This window comes from Arachis stenosperma, chromosome 6, assembly GCF_014773155.1.
Source record: "Arachis stenosperma cultivar V10309 chromosome 6, arast.V10309.gnm1.PFL2, whole genome shotgun sequence".
Lineage (NCBI taxonomy): Eukaryota > Viridiplantae > Streptophyta > Magnoliopsida > Fabales > Fabaceae > Arachis > Arachis stenosperma.
The window spans coordinates 143783802-143805634 of NC_080382.1; the positions used below are offsets into that span (position 1 = coordinate 143783802).

At 25.5% G+C, this 21833-nt stretch overlaps 1 protein-coding gene across 1 annotated transcript; it reads right to left on the minus strand.

Annotated features, from left to right (window-relative positions):
* Window positions 1-1927: 1927 nt before the first annotated feature.
* On the minus strand, window positions 1928-3097 carry LOC130935311 (zinc finger protein ZAT10-like). The gene has a single exon (XM_057865006.1). The coding sequence runs from the start codon at window positions 2965-2967 to the stop codon at window positions 2221-2223; it is 747 nt and encodes a 248-aa protein (XP_057720989.1). The 5' UTR covers window positions 2968-3097; the 3' UTR covers window positions 1928-2220.
* Between the last annotated feature and the right edge of the window lie 18736 nt (window positions 3098-21833).

Genomic DNA, 21833 nt, shown 5'->3' on the forward strand with positions numbered 1-21833 from the left:
TCAATGCAAATTGCTTAGGAAATCCATGATAAGTAATCTGTACATAAGTACATTATACTTTAATCTGAAAGGAGGTTTAAATTTCTACTTCTTATTAACTCATATATACGTAAGTACATACGTACGCAAGTAAAGATGTACCGTTCTTATGTCTAACTGAACCTTCCTTTTAATTTTATGTGATTTTTGGCGTTTAGTAAATGTTTTATTAGAGGGTGGACCGTCTTAGCATTCAACTATTCAATAACGCGGTGCAAGAATATTAATAATACTCCGACACATTGAAAATGCGAAGTAAAACTTACCAGAGTCAACGTTGATATTATATATTGACATCTACCATATATATAGGAAAATTATAAGCTACTTAGTTACATAAACCTAGTTTTATCTAAATATGATACTTAAGATATTATCATATGTTGTATTAGATAGTTTAATTAAATATATTAAATTATTTAATAATTTTTTATTTTTATTTTTATATAAAGATAATTTTATGTGAGTAGTAATTTTTTTTTTTAGTAGAAACAAGATCTGTTTGTTTGTGTTGTTCTATGCAAAATTTATTATTTAACAAAAAATTACTAAATAAAAATTTGGAGGAAATAATAAATAATGCAAAGGTACTTTTTAAGTTAACGCAAGAAGATTTGTGTCAAAATTGACTTCACATAAAATCTACTAACTATCTTTTGTTTGTTATGTTTAACCCAAAAATGTCTTGTATTCAACTACTTATTGTTACCTTCTTCACAATATAATAGTTGCTAGCATCTTAAAAAAAATGAGCTTAAGTAAATTGCATGTGCTCTTTAATTTCCCCCACCAGAGAAATTCTTATATGCTCTGAGAGTAAGATAGTATTTTTGTTCTGATTAATTAATTATTCTTAATATCAGTATTATAAATTTATTATTGTTTTTAATTTAAAATTTAAAATAATAAAAAAATTCTAAATTTTAAATATTAAATGCTAATCCTAAAATAAAAACTAACATTAAGCTGACAAAAACAAACAATACAAAGCAAAAATATTTATTTGCTATAAAAAATCCAAACACATAAGAATCTCACACATGAAACAGCCTCATCACTTGTGCTCTTCTGCTTCCACTCCAAATTCGCACTATTATTAACGGGTGAAAATTCAAGTGCAGTCAACTTCATATAAAATTAATAGTTAAAAGTCGTTAGATAAAAATTTAGTAACTAAATTTTTACCTAGTACGGTTGTATAAGCTTATAAGTTAATATGGTATAATATAAAATATGGTTGCCTATAGTATAAAATTATTATAATTAAATAATTAAATTTAAAAAATAATATTTTAAAGAAAGAATAACATTTCTCTTGGTTAAAATAGTATAAAATATGGTAAGTGTACAACTTTACTCCTTTATTGACCGAAAAAAGTGGGAGAAAAAGAGGTAACATTAACATGTGGTTAGTTACATGCGTGAAAGGGAAAACAGTAAAAACCGCCAACATTGAAACATGCGTGCCAACTTGTTTCTAACTCAACTCACACCATTCCCTCTGCTACCCAATCATCACCATCATTCCACTCAATAAAATATCATCAATTATTAATTCACTTTTTATTTTTCATTTTACCAATATCTTTTCTCATATACTCCCTTAAATGGCTATTAAAATAAATTTTCGTTCTAAGAGTTACAATAAGAATGGAACTTATAACTAACTAGACGTTTTAAGAGTTTCAATGTATGATGATTTTCTTACCATGACCATAAAACTATGGTAGCTTTATTTTATTATGACAAACAAATTTCCAAAATCGAATCTAACAGGAAGAATAAGCTAACAAATTTGAAGGAGCTTTTTACCATAGTACCCCACTCTATAGATCAGATCAATCATTCCATGCATGGATTGGATATGTCAAAATCAAAACTGAATTCATTTTCACAAAGAAAATAAATAAATAAATTGAATTTTTCATGCCACCGTCAAAAAGTACAATTCCAAATCATAAGAGTTGGTTCTGAAAAGAGAACCCAAAAAGTACAGTATTTACAGAAACAAATCAATCTAAAAATTCTCCAAATAATAAAAATCTTTTAAAAAAAATATAACTCATATATGAATCTGGATCTATCTCAGTGTTTTTTTCATCCCTAATCTAATAAAATCCAAATCAAATCAAATCTAAACTTGAAATTAAACAAGTTTTGCAACCTAATTCACCAAATTTTCTAACGGATTTGAGGGATTTCGATCTTCTGCACCATGAAAACACGTGGCCTCTTCTTCATCACAGGGTGAGGGCTCTCTACTTCTTCATCCCTCGAGAATTCACCGTACGCCGGAACGTTAAGGTCGAAGTCGCGGTGGCTAAAGGCGGTGTGAGTAGATCCCACACCTTCCTCCGTCGTAACACCGCCTGCACTCCCCGCCGCGCCGCCGTCGTAGTGGCACCTCTTGTGTCCGCCTAACGCCTGTCCCGTCGGAAAACTCTTGTGACAAATTGAGCACTCGTGCGCCTTCCCTGAACCGCCTCCGGACACGGCGGCGCCAGCTGTGGCGGAGCTAGTGGTGGCTGCTGAAGACGTAGAGTTATCATCTCCTCCGCCGGCGGCGGCAGTGTTTTTCCGGTGACTCGCCTTGTGTCCGCCGAGAGCTTGGTAAGATGGAAAAGCCTTGTTGCAGACGGAGCATTTGTAGCTGAGTTTTGCCGCGGTTGAAGAATCTCCGGCGGTGAGTTGCGGCGGAGGAAGAACGGCGGCGGTTCCAGGTCCAGCGTGTCCGCGAGCAAGCATGATGAGGCATAGAGCGAGGTACTCTTCCTCCGTGCACGGCGGATTGTGGTGGTCAAAGCGAGGTTGAGAAGATCCTCGCCTTGAGCGCTTTCTTTTAGTCCAAGATTCAAACTGGCTGTGGCCGTGGTTGTGGCTGTTTTCGAAAGAGTTCGCCGTAGGCGAATTCAGAGCTTCTAGAGCCATCTGATAACAATAAGATTCCGATACGAATTAAAAGAAAAAAATATGTAAAAAAAAAAAAGTGTTTGTATGTGTTGTATGTAGTTTTGGTGAAATATTATTGTTCAAGTTGTGAAGTAATGGAGGGAGTGAGAGTGTGGAGTGGGGTTTATAAAGGAGGCCCAGCATTTCATAATGGACTGGAAGTTGCTTGACAAGTGGTGAGAAAGTAAAGCTTAATAATATTAAACATTTTTAATATTATATTTTATTATTTGAAGTAATAAATATTTATTTATATTGAGGAGGAAAATTATTAACAGTGAGGATACAGGTGGAGTGAAGTGGAAGCACGTTTCTTAGTTATGAGGGGAGTTTCTTGGTAGCCAAGAATGACACTCAGTTTGGTCAAATGGTACGTCATTTCTGAGTTTGGTTTCATTGTATTTATTCATACAGCTACATTAATCTATATTGGGATTGCTGTTAAAATTCTTTTTTCAAGAAATATCATTATTTTTCTTATATCAGCTTCATTTGTTAAGTGCATGCTGTTTGTTTTCAAAATATTTGATAAATTACTTAACAGAAAGAGTCCACTAGCCAATTAATAAATAAAAACTATATTTGATAGTGAGAGAAGATAGAATTGAAAGATGACGTGGAGTGTATAAGAAAGACTAGGTCCAAGTTCAAAGTCAAAATCCACTAAACTATATAGTACTGTACAAAAGAAGAAAGGTTCTTATTCTCAAATTCTTTGATTTATGAATTTCTATTAATAAGTGAGAAGAAGTGAATTAACACGGTCCAGAATTATTATTAGAGAATGGTCAACAGTATACATAGCAGCCGGCACACTTTAATTTGGTATAAATCAAACAAAGCAAACCAACTATGAATGAATTGAGTTTTCAATTTTCAATTTTCAATTTCAACATCTTTTATTAGTGGCCACCGCCGACTCTTATAAAAACCAATCCATGTATTCTTCTGCAATTTGGAAATTCATCAAGGTTTGATGAATCTTCCTAGTTCTAAGGCTTGTGTATTATTATTTTAATACTTCAATTTAGAGTAATTAGTAACAAGGTTTAATTTATCATACAGATTGAATGGTCAGCAAATACATGCATATTTGTATTTATTATTAATTTCAATAATGTACATGCATGGACCGGGAGGTTTAATTATTTCCGGTACATTAATTAGGTGTGATGGAAATATTTATAATAACAATAATGATATTTAATTTTGACGATGAAGTCAAGTCAATATAATTAACGTGTCAAAAAAAGTCAACATATAATTTAAGACTATAAAATAGATACTTCATCTATTCAATTAAAAGGGCTAGCTAGAGTCATAAAAAACAAATTGAAAATTTATTTTTATAATAATATAGTTATTTTCTTTAATTATTTTATTAATTTATGTATTTTAGATAAAAAAAATTAAAGGTTATGTTTTGTATTAATTTGTTAAGTGGCGGACACATATTTTGTGGAAGTATAAAGTTTTAGAAAATAAACACTTATTTGAAATAAGAAGGTAGGAATAGAAATATTAAATATAATATAATTAATAATCACATGACATAAAATTAAAGTATATGGTAAATAATAATCACATAATTAGTATAAAAGTATTGAACCTAGAAAAATGAAAGTTACTTGAATAAAATAAAATGATGTAGTCATTCATACAAGAGTCAATACTAAAAATATTTTTGAATAATAATATATTTTTCCATTTCTATTGAGTTTCAAATATTAATGCATAAAATATTTAAGTAAAATAAGGAATTTTTTATTTTAGTTTAAAAAATATACTTTAATATCTAAAAGTCAAAATACTATAAAATATTGCTTTTAAACTAATGATATATATATACAAACTTATATTCACGAGATGCTTACTACAAATTGAATTACACATGATAAAAGAGGCACCATGAGGCTATGGTTTGGGATTTAACATGGTAGGTATAATTATAATATAGGATTTTAGTGGAAAAGAAGGAACAAAAACAAGATCGAAGCCAGATCACATGTCATATAGTTTTCTACTTGTTGGATTTGGAATCTACTGTATCTAGTGACAGCAACTTGCTGAACTGCTAGTGGGCTAGCTCAGGCGCGGAGCTAGATGAAATATTAGAGGAGACTAAAAATATTTAAACAATAAAATAAAACTAAAATAAAATTTTAGAAAAAATTAAACTAAAATTTACATATAATTTACATATAAAAAATTAAAATTAGGGGAACCATTACCCCCTTTCTATGTATATAACTCCGCGCCTAGGCTAGCTACTACATTACCACTATTTTTAATTACATTTTTTTAAGTAATATTAATATATAAGATCAGAAACTAATAATCATTTTCTGAAAATTTAATGTATTATTTAATCACTAGTCTAAAATATAGATGAGCTTTTTAACCCAATTCATTAGAAATTTAATCTTTATTAGTATATGTGTAAAAAAAACCCTTCTCATTCCATTATCATCTTTTCGTCTAACTTTGTTTTTTGTTTTTTTTAATTCCTTTCCTTAATTATATTATTATCATTTTTTAGATAACCATTACTATTTTTAAAAATTTAAACTAACAAAAAAAAATACACATATAAGATTATATTTTTAATATATTTTTTTATGAAAAAACCTCTTTTTAGAATTTACTTGAATTTTTATATATAGACTTTTTTTTTTCTTTTTATTTGTCTCATACTAAAAATTTTTCTTTTAAAGTTACTAATTAAGTGATAAAAAAATTGCATAAATAATTATATCTTTAATAATTATCGTAATAATAATTATAGTAATTTCAGAATAAAATTGACAAAAAGATACAAAAAGAAGAAAAAGATAATAATAGAGAAAAAAAATATTTTTAAAAGAAAATTTTTTACTTTGAATGAAAAAAGACAAAAATATGAGAGTTCACTTCATCCATTACTTCAACTAAAACTAAAACTGAGCTCAAACATTATTAGAGTTTACTTCATCCATTACTTTAACTTTGATGAATTGCAAAGGTCTTTTACATTATATAGTTAATTATCTCATGAAATGTTAATAATAATATAGTACAGAATGCCAAAATTTTTAATTGAAATAGACTTATTTTTAAAGGGAAAAAAATACTATCACCTATTTATGATTTTTTCAAATAATTTATTTCATACTTTGTAAAAGTGAAATTTTAATTGAATTTTGTGAAATTTCCTTTTTTGACTTCAAATTAAGTTATTTTAAAAATTGGATTATAACTTTCTCATGGCCATTATTGTGAAAAAGGGTTGGGTCCCGGGTCGTGATGGAAAGTAGAAACTATTAATTATTTTGGAGTGCTTCAGAGAGCAACTATAAATGGTAATTTACACGTTTTTATTTTGAAATCAAAGTTCTCCATCCTTTTTGTACTGAAGATCATCATATCATAGCCAATTTTTGCCCTAATAGACCATTCATTACTGTCATCACTTAATTACTTCCAAAGCTATAATGGGAACCAAGTTTGTTATGTGTTTGGAAAAGCAGTATTTCTTTTCTTTTTGGGTGACTAGAAAAAGCAGTATGATTATGAGTATATAACTTAAAGATTAAAATCAGTTATATAACTGAAAAGATTAAAATCAGTTTTTTTAGGAGAAATTAGTATTATAATATCTCTATTAGCAATATAGCCATTAATATTATCTTTTCTTATCGGCTTAAGTTTTTGAGATGAGTGGTTTCATGATATAGTATCAAACTTTGTGTTCGAAAAGTCAAGAGTTCGATCTTTGATAAATTTTAAAAGTGAAAAAAATAGCATAAGATAAATAAATGGTTAAGTATAATTTTGGTCTCTAACATAGTGGTCGAAAAAATTTTTTATTCCTGGCCTTTTTTCGCTACAAAATAATCCCAAAAATTCCAATTTATTTTAAAATCATTCTTTTTACCAAATTTTAAATTTTTATTCTAAAAATACCCTTAACTAAAAAATGAAAACGTTGAATAAGGAGGAAAGAGGGAAGGGATTCAAGCTGGTTCAGGGAAGGGAAGGAGAAGGGCCACCGCCGCTGCTCCTCTCCCCTTCGCGCTAACCCCAGAGCTACCGCGACCCTCTCCCCTCCTTCTCTTCTTCCCTGTCTCAGACCTCCTCGAACCAGAACTCACCACCGGTGAGGAGCTGTCACAACACTCCTGTTGTCCACCAGCGGCGAGGCATCTACAACCTTTGGTGACGATAAATCTGAAGAAAGCAGCTGGTCCGAGACTAATAAGACGTTGGCGACAAGCTAAGGGAGGAGGAAGAGGCAGACGATGGCGACCCTCTCCCCTCCTTTCTCCTTCCCTGTTCTACACTTTTGATTCCATTGAAGAAGAAGACGATGTTGTTTCACTTCTATTTCTTCTGTTTTTATTTCTGATTTCATTAAAGAAGAAGAATATTTCTTGTTTTCTATTTTCATAATCCAAGTTATCATTTTGCTTTCAATTTATGTTTTTGGTTTGATTCTGGATTAGTTTAGCTGAATATTGATTTTCTGTTAGTGGTTGTTTCGTTGTTGATGTTTTTGCTTTTGCCTGCTTCTGCTTCTGATTCTGCTTTTGTTGTTACTCTAATTCCATTATCCATTGTTATTGTTGTTGTTCTTCTGGTTGTTGTTGATTTATTGTTGTTGATTCTGCTTCTACTTTATGTTTCTGCCTGCTTCTTTTTCTGCTTTTGCTTGTGTTTCTGCGCCTCTTTTCTGGTTGATTTTGGAGAAAGAAGGAGGAAGGATATTTTCGTCTGAAGGAAGATTTTAAAACAAACTGAAAACTTTAGGACTATTTTGTAGCGAAAAAAAGGGCGGGAACAAAAAAAATTTTCGACCTCTATGTTAGGAACCAAAATCGTACTTAACCCATAAATAAAAAAAGACGGTTTATACAAAAATCAACTAAATTCAAAAGTTGCTCTTATTATTAAAAATATAACCATTAATATTATTTTCTCCTATTAGCTTATTAAGCTTTTAGAGAAAAGAAAAAAACTTAAAATATAATTTTCGAAGTTTTGATTTTTTTTAATAATTTTTTTTTTCATTTGAGCTAATTATTTTTTAAACTTTATTTTATTTTATTTTCACAAGAAAAGTGTAATTCATTTTGTTATTCATTTTCATAATTCTGTAAATTTTTATTGTTGGTGTTATTATTATTATTTTTTTATCTTTTTACCTTTTTACACAAGTCTAAATCAAAAGTATAGATGAACTAATAAAATATATTTTGATAATTATATTTTATAGTTAAGTATCATTTTTATTTTTTGTATATAACTAAAATAACGGATAAAATAATACCATTCAATATAGTGAAACTATCCAGAAAAAAAAGGGTTTAGTGGAAAAGGATTAAGTCATTGCTTAACTATATCGTGTTGCTGGTTGTTTAGTTTAAGGCCTCATAGCCAACCCCTAAGCAAGATATGAATGAAGACATTAAAAAAATTATTATCAATTCTTTTATCGAAATCTCAGCTACTAGCTTTTATTAATTATTAATTATTCTCACACATTATTGTCATCAGTTTTCGCGCACCAATAAAAACAAATAATAACATATTAACTGTAATAATCCAAAATATTTAAAACAATCACATTCACGTCAACTTATAAAATAAATGAAAACATGTGGTCCGCTTTAATTTTTTTTTTTTTTTGTAGCCTTTCATATTGAAGGTGGATTTCAGTTCAGAGTTTTAAACTTGGTAATTAAAACACGTTTAAAATTGTAGTTTTTTTTATTCTATAAAATCAAATTCATGATATTTTAGTTTTTGATTTTTCTAATTGTCATGATAGGAGAAGAATCGAGACAACATAAATGATTATATTTTTAATATTTTTTTAAATAATATTTTTTTTAAATTTATTTAATTTTTTTATATAGATTTTTTTTATTTGTTTTATGCTTTCTTTTCTATTTACCCAATATCAAACTCTATCTATATATTTTAGATATAAAATTCTGGTACCAAATCATGATATTATTTTTTTTAAATACTTAAACTAATATAAAAAAAATAATATTAATAATTATATCTCTAACCTACATCATTTTAATTTTAGACAATGCTAAAACTAATAAGATTTTCTATCAATTAGTTCTATAATTACTTATTACTATCTCCATTTCAAAATAATAGTCACTTTGTCATTTTTAACAGGGGAGAAAAAAGTTGAAAAGAAAATTGAAGGGTGTAGGAAAATCAGATATATATGATTGACATTTAATTCGAGAGTATCTGATACTATATGTTATTATATATAGTAATAATTAGAAGGAAGAAAAAGTGTTTTTTGATCGGTGATGTTGTGTTGCATTAAAATTCACACGCAAGTTGAAGGGTAAGCAAGTTTTATCAGTGGAATTGAAAAAGGTGGCATATGCTGTCTCCTCTGCTTTGCTTTAATTTCCAACCTTTATATAATTATAAAATTGTGAAGGATAATTAGAAGAAATTTAAGAATCAAATTTGGATGGAAAAATTTAAAAGTTAAATTTGTGTTTATGATTTTTTTTATTTTTTAAAATAAAAAATTTAATTATCAAATTTGTGTTTAATTTTTTTATTATTTTAAAATTATAAATTTGACCTTCTAATTTATATATTCATAAAATTCTATAGTAAAATCTGACCTTTAAATTTCTCATCTTCATATTAAAAAAATTATATATTCAACCTACTCACAACAATAGATAATATTTTATGTTGGTCTATTTCTAAAAAAATTAGCCTAATACATATATACTCCTAGTTTATTAGATTTCAACTTCTTTTAATTAGTCCTATATATATACATTTCGCTATTAAGTTGGAAAATAAAACATACCAAAAGTAATATATTAAATTTGAACTAAGTTAACTTAGCCACATGTGTTTAAAATAACTAACTAATTTTATAAAATCAACTGATTGATTTACATATAATTTTTTTTATATAATTTTCATAGAAAATATAAATTATATGAATATTTGTATAAAATTATAGATTATATTATATTATTTAAATAATTTTGTAAATTCGAATCAACTCGTAAATTTTTTGTAAGTCAAATTTAAATTTTACAAATACACTAAATTGTAAATAAATTAAACTACGAAACGAACTCAACTTTTTTAGCTTGTTTTGTCACTCGGTTTAACTCAAACTTACTACTAGCCCTAATAAAAACCCATAAAAAATTAAACATTAACTAATTTTTATCTTCTTAATAATTTGATTTAGATAGATAATCCAACCGATATTAGTATTAAATGCCGCTGGATTAAAAAATAATAAGTGTTACTGTGTTAGTGCGTTTCAGAATATTATCCACTTGAGGTTTGAAGAGCTAGGCCTAGCTACCACTAAGTGCCCATAAGGCCATAACAACTATTGGTTCATTTCCCAATTGCCATTTTGATTATTTGATAAGAAAAAAAAAAAACTAATACATGATTTTTTTATTCGTAGATATTTTAAATTTTTTATCTCTTTAAAATTTAGACATTATTAAATCTAATTTATCTTATTTTAAAAACTCATTTATTTGTGCATTTCTATTTTAAACTCATAAAAAATTAACGTGTCTAAATTAAAAAAAAAGGTAAAAAAATTAAATATATTTTTAAATTTTAAAAAATTTAAATATTCGCATACCAAGAAATAAAAAATTTATTTGTCATTTTTTTAAATAAAAAATATTATTCTGACAAAAAAAAAAGACATGACATCATCAACCGGCCACATTTATGTCATGAGTAATTTATTAGTCATAGACTAATAGTATAGTGTAGCTAGCAGACAATGAGGTTTGATGATGATTTTAATTTGCTCTTAATATAAAAAAGATTTTGTTATCAACAACCATTTTAAAGATTTTGAGCATTTCAATTATGTTAAATGCATAACACACTACGTTTCACTCTCATAACTTCATAAGGTTTTTCTTTGATCATAAAATTCTATAGAAATAAAGAGTTTCCTTTTTTGGATGAACATAAAAAAGAGTTTATTTTTAGTATGTTTTGGTATTAAAACACTTGTTAAGGTTTATAAAAATATAAAATAAATTTATAAGAGTTCAATTTTCACCGAAAAATAGAATTTCAAATAACTCAATACATTCAAAGAATAACAAAACACATAAAAAAAAACTTTAGGGCTATGCCTTAATTTTGATGCAACAATTGATAACAAAACTGCTTAAAGTTATAGTAATTCTTCTCATTATTTATCAATGATTCATTTGACTATTTTCCTTAATGCATGTATAAATATTAGTGCACAAGACAAAAAGAGTTGAGAAATATCAAAGTGAAATCGATGGAATATTATTAACGAATAAAAAAAAAAGAAATTGCAAATTGCAAGACGGTGAACATGATCCATTGTTGCATTCTCAACAATAATAGCAGGTTTCCTAATTAGTCTTCACTTAATTAAGTGTTGATAATTTAAATATTGTGTTTTATATATAATAATTTATTTATCAATAATAAATTTTTAAATAAAATTCTTTATTTTAGACATATAAGTATATAACTCACATACACCCTAATATATTCTACTAAATAATTTTTTTTCATTGTCTTTGTTGAGATTTGAATACGGATATGTGATTTATTAAATTTATAGGTTGTCCACTAACCTCATAACTTCACTACAAATGAAACTTATATATGTAACAGATTTACCCTTAACTTATGAAATTTGAGATATTGTAAAAAAAAAAAAAAAAAATTGGAACAATTGAATAGCAAGGCCCAAAAGTGGCTACAATTTTTTTTTGGTCAGATATCCCGTGTTATTTTTGTTCTTTAGGTCTGGGCCATAAGCCACGTTTTTACCAAAAATATGGGATAATGGATCCAATGTCCAAAGAAGCTCGTCTATTATGTTAAGTCTTTCATCATAATAGCCCAAATACTACTATGGGCTACGTGAACCCCAATGCTGGGTTTTCATTAGACAAAAACAAAAGACTGGGTAAACCAAAAAAAAAAAAACTCAAAAAATAGGGAAATGATGTTTTGTGATATGGAAATTAAATTAGTTCGTAATGGACGAACTATATATATAGAATTTTTGAAAAGGGTTAATCATGCATGATTATATTTAGTTTCTATAATATGGATTTTCTCTAATTTCCCCTAACTTTAGGTCTCTCATTGAATTGTGGATCTCTTCATAATATGTTTTAATTTCTTTTGACCTGTTTTGATGTGCTTTTCTAAATATATTTTGTATTATAAAAAATTAAAATAGGGTGCTAGTTAATTACAACATTCACTATTGACGGCGATAATCTCCTGGCCCACCCAACTGTAAATTAGTAAATTCTATTTTCTATTTTTATTTTTTATTTTTTTGAACTTATAGTTGAATCAATAGAAGTAAGTAAACTACAAAAAGAATTTGGAGTCTAAATTTCATGACCAAGTGACAGTGGTTTGAGGACTCATCATCATCTCATGCTTTAATTATGGTAAAAATTAATATGTAATAGTCTTTATGTAAAATTAATATTTAAAAATTTATAGTGACAAAATATTTATTTTTATTTGTATTATTTTAATTTTATTAAAAATTTGATGATCATATTATTTATAATTTTATATTAATTTTTTTAAGATTTTATTATTTTTAATTTTAATTTAAATTAAATTTTTTATTTTTTATTTTATTAATATGTATGAAATATAAAATGATTGAATTTTATATTTACTTAAAAAATTTTGATTTGAATAGAATCAGATAAAATAGGGTTGAGAATTTTATGGTACGAATATGATTAAATTTTTTAAAAAAATTTAATCCATGGATAGGATTAAGATAAAATTCAAATTCGAACTTACTCATTATCAATCTTAAACTACAAATATATAAAAGAAATAGACATAAATATATGATAATAACTATAAAAATGATATTTGCACATTAAAATTAGTTATTAAAATCAGTTATTAATGTATTTATATTTTAATATATATTTTATTAATTTTAATGATTGATTTTGATGTACACGTACATGGTCGTAATAAATATCATATATATTTTACGTTATAAATGGAGTAATGAACGTAAATAATTTTGTGCCACCAACATATATAAACCAACCATGTGAATTGAGTTGAGTGATCCTTTCTAAAATACAGCAGATAAAATGGCTAAAATTAAATTATAGTTAATTACACACATTATATTATTCATATTGGTTTTGTTATATATATGCTTATTCAGTGTTTATCATTGGTTACCGAGGAAAACGTGTTTGGACTTCTAGAATAATATCAGCCTCTTACCATCCAGGTATATAAAAATTAAAATATTCTAAGATATATATTAATCCGACTGATGAAATTTAATAATTAATTCTATATATAATGCATTGCTTGAAATATATTACAATATCGTTCAGACATCCTCGCATTAATTATATGACTATACTGTATATATTAGCCTTTTTTTTTTCTATTTATTTTATGCGAGGCCTAGCTAGCTTTCGATTGAAAATCACTTTATTCACAAACTAAACAGGCATTACATGTTTTTTTTTTTTTTTACCAAAAATAAGAGACTCGAATCCACAACCTTTTAATTGAGTATAGAGAGACTATACTATTTGAATTATTATTTATTAGCAGGCATTATATGTTTTTCTCAGTGCAAAAATAATAATGTACATTGTTTATATTATTTTATACTTTTACTAATCTTTGTTAGATATTCATGTGCCTTCTTTAATTATTATATATATTCTTTTAAAATTTTGAGATAAATATAAAATAATTTATAATAAAAAATTTAACTACTTTGATTCTTCTTGTTATTATAAAAAAATGCTTATATACAAATCATGCTTCAAACATAAAAAAAAGCAATTATTGCATAAAAAAGTATTAGAGATATTAATTATTCATATTTTTCGCCTATAACTTTAAATTTTTAGAATAATATTTCATGATACATTTAAACATTTAACCATCTTAATATCATGATGTATAAAATTCTTATTATAATAAATATGTCATATCTATTGTACGTCATTAATGTATTCATGCAAATGGGATATATGGAGGTCCAAAAAACAACTTTTATTTGATGCAAATATAATATGTTGATTTAAGTAAAAGAAATTGTAAAAAAAGAATGAAATAAAATATTATCCTAATGGAATATTTACTCCATACGTATTTTTTTCCCTCTGTGTTTCAATTTTACTTTATTTATTTATTTATTTATTTATTTATTATTATTATTATTATTATTATTATTATTATTCCCGTCTTATCTCTTTCTGTAATCTGTATAGCTTTTTCGGTGTGCTATGTAAAGTTAGTTAAACGTGCGCCTCACTTTTTGATTTTTTTTTATTAAGATAATTCATTTTGTAATTTATTAAAGAAAACATATATTCCCTGAGTATATTTTAATTTGTTTCATCTACTGATGAATTGTTTAACAAACATATGTAAGGGGTTGATATATAATGTAATCACTCCTCTCTTGGATTCGAATTTGAATTTCATTTGTTAGAATTTTTTTACTTTGTAGATTTTAAACATATATTTAAATAAGTATAATTAAATTAACTATTTTATATTTGATTTATATACGGTAGTCTGATTTCATTATTCTGTTAAATAATAAAAAATAAGTCCAAATTTTTTACCAAGTTAGACTTTAACGAGAATAAAACTAAATTATTTTATTTTGTTTGGACATTTTAGATTCAATAGAACTAATAACTAAATTTAAATAGAGCTCTGGATTTTTATTCTTAAAGTATGTGTTATTGAAGTTTTAATTTTTGTCTCTAAAAATTTTAATCTTATATATCTTTACTTTTTAGAGATATTAAAAGAACTGAAATTTTGTATTTTAAGACTAAATTTTAGTTTTGGCTACTAAACACAATACTAAATCTTAGTTAATGACTTCTAATTTGAGTCTTTGAAAAACAAACACTATCTAAAGGAATAAAAAAATTCAAAAGAGTAAAGTATACTTTTTGTCTTTGAAATTTGGCAAAAGTTTTTAAAATACCCCTAATTTTTATTTTGTTTCAATTTTGTTCCAAAAGTTTTCGATTTGTATCAAATATACTATCGACTGTTAAATTTTCAAAAAAATTAAGACCAATCTAACAATAATGCATAAAAATTATGCTTGATTTACTTGTGTTGAGGGTTATTCTTATAAAATTATTGTTGAATTTGTTTTAATTTTTTTGAAAAATTAGCCATCAATAGGGGTGTTCGCGGTGTGGTTTGGTTCGGTTTTTAGGAAAAAAGTCATCCGATCCGAACGCTTAATTTATGTGCAGTGCGGTTTGGATTGGATGAACTTTTTTTAAAAATCCGATCCGATCCGATTACAAGCGATTTGGATCGGTTTGGATTTGCGGTTTTTTAAATAAAAAGATTGAACATGTTATAAGTATAATTGTAAATATAATAATAAAATAATAATATTATAGTACATTGTGCGATTTGGATTGGATTGGATCGGTTATGAAAGTTAGATCCGAAATCCGATCCGATCTAGCGGTTTGCAAAAAATAAAATCCAATCAAATCCGAAGTAGTGCGATTTTAATCAGTTTTTAGTTTGGATTGGATTGGATAAGCGGTTTAATTTGGATCGGTTTGGATTTGAACACCCCTAGCCGTCAGGGATATATTTGATGCAAATCAAAAATTTTTGGAATAAAATTAAAAAAAAATAAAACTTAGGGGTATTTTTAAAACTTTTGTCAAATTTTAGAAAAAAAAATATATTTTACCCAATTCAAAATTACTAATTAGATCTTCAATGATAGAAAACATTGTACAAATTATGTTTTTTCATCAATTGAGAGTACGAAACACAATAAAATTGTCTAGATATCTAGTTGTCTACAATAATATATATTTTATTTCCGTTATATTAGCATGCAAATTTTTTATTTCAAATAAAAAAGGTTCATGAGAGTTATATGAAAACTCAAAATATGAAGGAAGCATATATTTATTAGTATATAATGTGTTCATATATATATTATTCACGTTTTTTGAAGGCCTAGTTGATATTTTTGTATTCTTTAAAAGTTAATTAGGTTAAATTTAAAATATTTAGAGATCTAATTGCTACTTTACTTAAAAATATTTATTTTTAAATACTTAGTTTAAAAAATGAGTAAATATTTTAAAGAACCCTTGTTGTAGAATTTTCTCATCACTCTAATAACAACCATCTTATCCAAATCAGAAATATGATATTTGAAAATTAAATTTTTATATAGATACAATAATATATGTATATAATTTCTGATTAATATATATCTTCACTAGAAGGAATTCGGAATGGAATAAAATCAGATTTTTAGAGTTATATATGAATGATGTTGTTGTCGTATTAAACTTGTGGATTTTATTCCTTGGCCTTTTCAATTCATCAAACGTTCGAATTGGGGAACTTCTTTTTAAGATCTCCAAAGGTCGTGTAATGGGCGGTGTTGTGATCCAAATTCCAAAAAACAACAAAGACCACACACCCTATCTCCAGGAAAAAATATAATTATATTATATTATATTATATTATATTTAAATAAATGAAATTGGAAAAGGCAGCCAAATCTTGACGCGTGGATGAATGAGCGAGAGAGTCGGCGGAATCTAAGGACTGTGTTCTAACTTCTAAATGTGAGAACTTTGAGGATTTCAATTAATTTATCTTATCAATTATAAGTTCCATGACAATGGGATCAGAACATTAATTTATTAAAATTATTATATTTAATTTTGATATACTATTAATATAAAATAATTTTAAACGTATATTTAATTATATAACTTCATATTAATAAATATCGTTTAATATTTTATATTGATTATATAAATAGTTATTTAAAAAAATAATATAATTATAAATAATATATTTTATATTATTAATATATCAAATTAAATCTATATAATTATTTGCTTATAAATTTTGGAATAACTTATAACTGATGCTAGGATATAATATCAAAATCTTTTTATGAAAAAAAAAATTATTCAACTTAATTTTTTAAGATAAACAATTTCATTGGTAAATTTTAACAAATTCTCTTTAAAATAATATATACCTTTTATAATGTGTCAATTTTTAATTTAATGTTATTTTAATATGATAACTAACTATACTTGTAAATTGAGTTATTTAAATTTAATGAGAGTTAATATCTTAACTATAATAAAATTATTTTATAATTTAAATTATTATTTAAAATGAATAATTATATATTTTTTTAAAATATTAATTAATAACTAAATTTATTTTATTTGAAAGTTCACACGGTTTATAATCTGGTAAAATATATTAAAAAAATAATTTTAGTTTCACAAAATACTCATTTTATAGATAGATAGGAAATATTGCATATGTTTAATATATCTTTTTGTTAAGTGACAACAAATAAGTGCTTCAAATGACGGAAATTCAGAAGTGTTATTTAAAAAATAAATAAATTTGAGAAAAAATTTTAATTATTAATATTTTAAAAAATTATATAATCATCTATTTTAAATAATAATTTAATTATAAAATAATTTTATTATAATTAAAATATTAATTTTTATTAAATTAAAGTAATTCAAGTTACAAATATAATTAATTATTAGATTAAAATAATATCTAATTACAAATTGACATATTATAAAATATATATTATTTTAAGAAAAATCGGATAGAATTTGACAATTTTATTATAAGAACTTGAAAAAGTTATTTGAGGTATATTATTCTCTTTAATGTATATTGAAGTTAAATATATAGCATTATTACGTAAAATTCCTTGATTTATTAGGTTGGTATATATTAACATCTTGTTGACTTTCATGCATGGGCCCATCCTTAAATATTTTTTATTGAGTAAAAATATTGTATTTTTTAATTAAATAAAATTTAATTTTTTATTATATTTTATATTAATAATTTAAATTTAAAATTTAAAATATATAAAATTTAAAATTTAAAATATTTTATTTTTAAGTTTTTTATTTTTAATAATATGTTAATTTTCAGAAAGTACTGTATTTTTTTAAATTTTTTGTATAGCCTATTAAAATTCGCAGTATAAATCTCATATTTGCAAAAGCCATTAATGTCAAATTTCATAAACAATTGTGTTAGGGATATTATAAAAAATAAAAAATGAACATTTAAAATTCACATAATTTTATTTTTATAGTTTACTAGTTCAAAAATTGGTCGCTAACGGTTAATGATCAAAGTTGATCGCTGGTTTTTAATTAGCGACTAAGATTTTAGCGATCACCAAAATTGATCGCTAAATCGGTCACTATTCTAATAATTTTTTGCATGATATTTTTATAAAATAAATACAATGTAATTCAGTTTTTAAAGTTAATTAAAAGCGTAGGTGTACCTTTACAAAGGAAGCTTTATATTATCGCATAAAAGGGGGATTAGAGTGTAATTTACCCTAAAATTATGTCACAAACACAAATCAACAGTATATATCTAATCCAAAATATATTAATATATTTTTAACGTCGGTTTATAAATGTTATTAAATATAGTAAAATATTATATTAAAAACTAATAATTCAGTGACAAATTTAAATCTTCGCTAAATATAGCAGCAAAAAGATCCTAACAAATCTACAACAAATTAACAATAATTTTACCAACGGTTTACTAAAATCATTTGACGACGCTCAAATTAACGACGGTTTTACAACCGTTGCAAAAAATTTAGTCACCGCTTAACCAACCATTAAGCTGTAAAAATAAGCGTCAAAAAATGTTTTGTTATAATGATACTTATGATTTATAATTTTATTTGAATATAGAGATATAGTTTCATACAGTTAGTTAATTGTATTACATTTGCATTAATACAAGATATTAAATTATCATAAAAAATCATTATATTTTTGCCAAAAGTAATTCATATGATATATGTATCACTTAGCTATTGAATTAATGGATTAATATAACATAATAGAATGAATTTTTAATGGTTATCAATGGGATGGAGATAAATTCCCCCTTCTCGACCTGAAGAAATTCACATAATTAATATTAGTTGAAGATATATGGCTAAGGAAACTTTTTATATATATAAAAAAAATCTTACTGCCGGAGTTTGAATAGTACACGTTGATACAAAATCGGTTGAAAGAGATAATGTTTTGGATTTAAGAATATTTTGTGCTCTGTTAGTTATTATCTTATCTCAAATGTTTTATTCCCAGCTGGAAGAGAAGAAAAAAAAATCGTTTTTTTATTTTTTATTTTTTCCCTATACATGAATATTAACTTTGACTTTTTTGGGGTTGCAACGTGAAAAACGTTTCGTATGGAAGTGTACTTAGTTGCTGTCATTGGGTTGGAACTTGGAACTAAACTTTAGACGTATATGTACCAAAAAAACAAATTCAATTCTATTATTCTAGTATTATTATATTTTAGAACATTCATTTTCAGTAGTCAAAAAACAAAATAGCGCAACATGTCCAAAAAAAAAAAATTTCAAAATATAAAATGTTCTAGCTAGCATGCATGAGCTAGTTTGAGGAATACTATTTCACGTCAATATACAAATAAACCCTAAATTAACCTAATATTTTATATTTATATTAAGTTATTTTATAACTTTTATGGTTTGAAGCTCAATACTTAAATTCTTCATGATCAATAATGATAATTTTTTTATACTATTAGTTAAAATAAAAGATATAAAACTTTCTCCATCATGTACACTTTTAGAAACCTAAATCTTGATTAGATGTGTAAGGGATCCAATTAACTAATAATTAATTAGTATTCTAATTGTACAATGCTATATATAATGGGCAGTTACTTTGAGTTGATCGAGTAGTCAATTTATTCTTTTTGGGAGTTTAAATTCTACTTTGTGTATGCAATAATTCATTGACCAACGACAAACTCTTAAATATAGCTCAAATTTACGATAAATTAATTATTGATCGATTAAAAACAAAAAAATATATATAATAAGACACATTATTTAATTTATGTAGCTAACCCATAGAAGTTGTTATTTATAGTCCCGTTACGTTTCTAGTTATTAATTAAGGTCATTGTCATGCTTTAACTTATAATTATAAATATATATGTATATAATTAACTTGGGTTGGTTGAGTGGTCAGCTCACTCGTTCATTTAAGCAAGTGTCGGGGGTTTGAATTCTTTCTTGTGCATGCAGCAATCCATTGGCCAACAGCAGATTAAATGAAGCTCAGATTCGCGACGATTTAGTCTTTAATCTATTGAGTTGGGGAATACCGTGAAAAACCAATAAATAAATAAATAAATATGTATATTTATAAAGTTCATGGTGGACTTTACTTGTACTTGCGAGGCGTGTTCACCATTAAGTCTACAAGTCTAGTATCTATGGATATGTAGATACCAAATGTTCTCTTTGCATATCAAGAAACTCTGATTAGTAAATTAGGATAAGGATCTTCTTCTGGTGTAGTAGAAGCTAGCGCAGATAAAACATGACAAAGTCATTTTTTGACATTTGTATAAAACCATGGAATAATACCTGAATCTCCATTAGTGGCACATTATGAATTTTGCAAATGTGGGCTAAAGTTGTATGTAAATTACCATTCATATATATTAATCCATTGTTGTGTTGATGAGTGTATCTACTAATTTAATAAATTATGATTATTATTAATTTTCTTATGAAATTATTACAAAATCCATTTTTATGATTTGCATCGTCTCATGCAATAATTTTAAAATTTTATCATTCAAAAATACAAAATTTTTTATTATTGTTAAATAATAAATTTATATATTTTCATTATATTCTTTGAAAGTTATATCAATCATTGTTAGTAATTGAATACAATAACAACTACTCTATATGAGAATAAATATCTCTTTAAAGGTCAATATCAAATCTAATGATATCTTAAAATAATAAAGTTTTATATTGATTTAATCAGTCAAATACAATAAAATTTTTTAGATTCACGTACTTCTTTTTTTTTTATCATTGATATTACATCTTCTTCTTTTTTTTTCTTTTTTATTATTTTTCTTTTTTATTACCATCATCATTAACACTACCTTTTTCTCTTTCTCTTTTTCTTTCTTTTTTCATTAGAATTTATTCTCCTCCTTCCTTTTCATCATTTTCCTCCATTATCATATCATCATGCATGATTATCATCGTTATCGTCATTGTCATCTTCTTTTAATATGTATCGTAGTTATCATTATCGTCATTATTATTATCGTTATCATCGAATTTTTGTCATATTGATGACATTGTCTGATCTAAAATTGATTTGATAGTGTTCTTGTTTAAAATTGACTTGATTTGTTCTCTCCTTCTCTCTTCTTTTCTCATTAGAATTTATTCTCCTCATTCCTTTTCATCATTCTCCTCCATTATCATCATCATCATGCATGATCATCATCATTATCGTTATTATCGTCTTCTTCTAATACGTATTGTCGTTATCATTATCGTCATTATTATTATCATTTTCATCGAATTTTTGCCATATTGATGACATTGTCTGATCTAAAATTGATTTGATAGTGTTCTTGTTCAAAATTGACTTGGTTTGTACTTGTTTTGAAACGAATTTGTTTGTGTATCGTCATCATTAAGTAATTTCGATTCATTTGAAATTTAATTTTCGGTTCATTCCTGATGTAAATAAGGTGCACTTCTGAACATTCAATTTTGTTTGTGTGCTTGTTTTTTAATGCAATCATTAACTAATTTCAATTCATTAAAAGTGCACTTAGTCTGTATTTATTTTTAAACAAATTTGTTTGTATATCGTTATCATTAAATAATTTTGATTCATTCAAAA

Coding starts and splice junctions, on each gene's coding strand:
- LOC130935311 (XM_057865006.1), bottom strand. CDS start 2,967: ATGGCTCTAGAAGCTCTGAATTCGCCTACGGCGAACTCTTTCGAAAAC.